General features: G+C 49.3%; 1 protein-coding gene across 1 annotated transcript in view; it reads left to right on the top strand.

The window, feature by feature from the left end:
• Positions 1 to 4247, top strand: part of RMDN3 (regulator of microtubule dynamics 3) — a 61813-nt gene that overhangs the window by 50427 nt on the left and 7139 nt on the right. Inside the window, exon 11 of the mRNA XM_035898533.1 lies at positions 1911 to 2009. Coding sequence (XP_035754426.1) covers positions 1911 to 2009 — 99 coding nt within the window. The remainder of the gene's footprint in view (positions 1 to 1910; positions 2010 to 4247) is intronic.

Here is a 4247-nt window from a genome sequence, read left to right on the forward strand (position 1 = left end):
TGCATGTAGCACCTCAGAGCTTTCATAAAAGCATGACTGAAACTATTGTCCACCAGGATACGGTGTCATTCAGAATCTCTCTCCGCTTTCCAACTGAGTTGTTTCCTTAGCTGTAATGGAGAGGTCTCAGGGAGCCCATCTTCCTCTTCTCTGCCTCCTGGTAAAGCTGGAATGTGTGCCTTCAGACCGGTGCTACGGCTCAAAGCACGAGATTTTAAAGGTCTGGGTTCTTAGTAAGAGCTTATGTGAGTTCATAGTGAGAGAGGGACTACAGGAACACGGAGTCGGTGGCCGGGGCAAATCTGGCTGAGCCCGTTCCCAGCGCGTTGTTCTGTGCCAACCATGGGAGGCCAGCGGCGGCAGAGGAGGGGGGGGGGTTAAAGACACACTGAAGTTTTTCAAAGCCTGCAGAGTGCCGTTTCATATTGGCAAGGTCATCTACTCTTGCTGTTGGAATCCTTTTGTCCCCGAACTGACAAAAGGCTTTAAGAGCCCTTGGTGTGCCTCTGTGCAATGGAGTAAAAGCTGCTGGGGGGGGTTTGCCGTTTCATTTATTCATCGCCGCTATCCTGCTCATTTTCCCCCTGTTTTTTGTCTCATTCCCAGAGGGAAGCTGTTTGCTGCAAGTGTTATTTCTGAATTGGAGCTCCAAAGGGTTTGAGGCTCTGGGCTTAGTTTTTTAGTCACTGCAGGTGGTATGGGAGGTGAAATAGCAAGGAATGGATTAGGAAAAGCACTGGCTGCAAACTGGCTGACTGTTTCCCGTGCTCTGCTCCGTAAAAACAAATTACCTCCGATTCTTGGAGCACATATGGATGTGATCAAGGGCATTTCAGGGCTGGCAGGAGCTTCTGCACACACTATATCTGTATAATCTTTTGCATGTGTTTCCTCTGCCCTTGCTACACAAAGTACTGGAGGTATTGGAAGAAGCGTGCCGGCTGCTTTGTATTTTTTGACAGGGAAAAGCTTGGAGTCAAATACCATAAATCAGATTTAGTGCCTATAAAAAGAAATGAGAGTTTGCAGTACGTATCCACTTTTCAGTTTATACAGTTTGAAAGCACTTCAGAAGTGAAGGCACATTGCAGAGGCTGTGGCTGAGATAGTTGGCACCGGTAGTTACAGAGGAGCAGCAGAAGCTCCGAGCTCTTTATTCTGCCGGGGGCTTTCTGCTCAGCCTTACTGCTCTTGGAGCTGCTGAAGCGAGGAAACAAACCCAGATGTGTGCAGAAATATGTCCGTGCTTCTGCGATTCTGCATTATAAGAATTACACAGAAGATATTGTCAGAAGTTAGTCCTATGCATCCTTTCCCCCGCTGAAATTTCAGGGTGTTTCTTATTAGAGGGAGAGGAGCTGGGAGCAGGGGAATAAGATTTCATGCCATAATTACAACAGCTACCCATTTCCCAAAACGGGACTGTCTGTTGGTCGGAAGGCTTTCGCCTGCCTCTCCCGAGGGATCTTTGTATGGTGAGAACACGCTCTCGTACGAGACTGAAGCTGGGGGACAGGAGGGCTCCCCGTGTGCGTTTGCTCCCATGCCTAGGTGGGAACTGCCAGGAACCGGTGTGGTTGCAATCAGGCGATGTGGGACTTTGCACCACCCGTGCTGTTGCATGCCTGTAATACCCAGCTGGAGAGATAAATCTTACTTTGAACATTATGCGTGGGGCAGCTGATGTATGGGACTGTAAAAGCTGACTTGGGACAAGGAAAAGCAAATCAGGTCTAATTCTGTGGCCGGGCTTGGATACTCGTCCAGAATCTGCTGACACTACCAAGAGTTTTGGCTTTCCCCCAGGTGCACGAGCCAGCTACGAGAAACGGGATGGTTCCTTCTCTGTAGCCTTCTGCCTATGCTGTGTCCCCAGGGGGTTTGACAGTTTCATCTCACCATCTCTGCAGGTTTCCCACCTGGGATGGCTTGAGAAAAAGACTGCTTCTGCTTTGTTCGAAGCCCCTCCTACGGCCACCGTACAGGACGCGCTGCAAAACTTCTTACGGGTAATGAGAGCTGATGAGCGAGGGAATCGCTGGCCTGACAAATGCGATCGCAAGCGGGGAATTGGAGTGCTTGTGTTCTGCCTAAAGTCAGCGCTCCCCAGGCGCTCCACAATACAACTCCACTGCCTTAGAACCTGGGGAGGAAAAGCTGGTGGAAGCAAAAATTTTGGAGCCTCTGTTACAGAGTAGCCAGACAGCAGAATGTCATTTTGAAGACGTCAGAACTAGACCCAAAGTGTCCAGAATTGTATTTAAGGGGGTTGGTTTTCCTTTTAAAAGCTGCGTAGTGGAGTGATTCATTGCTTGATGCTGGATGCGTGTGTCTGTGCTCTTTCAGGGTCTGTAAGATCTGTTTGAGCTCATCCCTCGTAGTGCTTGCGTAGACACATTCTGTCATTTTATTTTCTCGGAATATTCTATCAGAAGGCTGGCCGATGAGGTCAGACTTCTCCACTGCAAACTTTCAAAGACAACTACTTCAAGGTTGCAGAGGCACATTGCTTACATATTTCTGGAATGAAATTCTTTAGCAGTACTTCCTATGCTGCAAGAATCCTACCCTCTGAATGGCTTTTTTTTTTTTTTATTGTCCTCCTGTTGATGAAAATGAATTTAAGATATGGCCTGAGTCACATTTTTGAGCAGATAGCTCTTGTCACAAGGGTCTGCACAAGATGCGTGAGTTAGGCCACCTTTGGCCGTGCCTGCGAGAATCCTCGTAAGCGCCTTTGATGAAGCGTTGCAGAAACAAATTGCCCTACCACTTTGTAACTCGCCACTGGGCCAGCAGTTCTGCAGAGGGTCAGGGAATCATAGAATCATCAAATGGTTTGGGTTGGAAGGGACCCCTAGAGGTCACCCAGCCCAACCCCCCTGCAGGAGCAGGGACACCTTGAACCAGATCAGGTTGCTCACAGCCCCGTCCAACCTGGCCTGGAATGTTCCCAGGGATGGGGCCTCCACCCCCTCTCTGGGCAACCCCTGCCAGGGTTTCACTAATAGGAATACCCTGCTTAATTCCATTTCTGGCAGGTTTGCCAAAATGCAGTTGTTTGAGAGGGAAGGCTGTGATGGGCATGTGCCCTAGGCAAGACGCTGTTCAGCCAAAGTGGTGAAATCATTTCAGAGATAAGTTTGAGGCAAAGTGTTTTGTTTCTTTTCATTAGAGAGAAACGCGCTTGTCACTTCATCGGTGAGTTAGAGCGGCGCTGTGGTTTGAAACGGGAACTTGCCTTTTCCTGAGGTTTAGCTTTGGTCAAACACAGAGAGAATTTTCAAAGGACACAAAAGCATCCCCCTGGAAGTTCATTATCCCCTGAACAGTGCACTTCCCACGTGCTCGGTGGGGTCCATTTCGGCTTCCAGCCACAGTTGGCACGCTTCGGGGGAACGGGAATCTTCTGGCAAAGTGCAGCTCTGGGTTAGTCACGAGCTGAGCTAGGTTTAAGAGGAGGAACATTGGCTGCGTTGTGCTCTCGGCGCTTCCTCTGAGGTCTTGGTAGAGATGGGACGTGGGTCAAGCCAAGGGTTCGTAACAGGAACGCGCTGGAACGAAGTTGCTTGGAGAGCGATGACTGTAGTAACTGAGAGGAATGGAAGGCGGCAGAGGGCCATGGGTAACTGGGAGTTACTAGCTGGGAAGGAGAAGGTAAAAACTGGGGGAAGATTGCTGAGGTTTGGCACCAGCATATTTGGGAGGAGCCCCAGTGGATGAGGCTGAATGGGCCAGAAGGTTCAAAACAGTGCGTGCACGTGTGCGAGGGGGGTCGTCACGCTGGTTCTGAGTTGCCCTTCGCTCCCGAGCGCTCGACTTCACCCCCTCGCCGTCCTTCTATGGCACTTGCTTTAGGTGAGAGTAGGAACGTGGTTCATGGAGTCACGGGCACTTTCTGAGAATCTGAGGACTTTGCTAACCCAGCCAGGCATGCCTGTGGAAAATTATTAGGCTGATCGGTGTATTTACAAAAGTAGGGTTTAGTCATCTCTTTTTTTAATTATTTTTTTTTGTAAGCCTGGTAGAGGCACTAACTCCTTTGCTTATCCTAATGTCTGCTTTTCTCTGCCTGTTGCACCCTCCCCTCTGTTCTTTGTAGGTTGAGGAACTGAGCCCAGGATTCTCCCTTAGAAGTAATGTTTATTTCTTGAGTGATTACAACACTCTAAACTAGGCAATGAGCTGAACCCTGTCACTTAGGAGCAAATTAATTGGGTGCTATCTCTCAACAGGATGGGGAAGTG

Source organism: Egretta garzetta, unplaced genomic scaffold (genome assembly GCF_000687185.1).
Source record: "Egretta garzetta isolate BGI_Z169 unplaced genomic scaffold, ASM68718v1 scaffold687, whole genome shotgun sequence".
Lineage (NCBI taxonomy): Eukaryota > Metazoa > Chordata > Aves > Pelecaniformes > Ardeidae > Egretta > Egretta garzetta.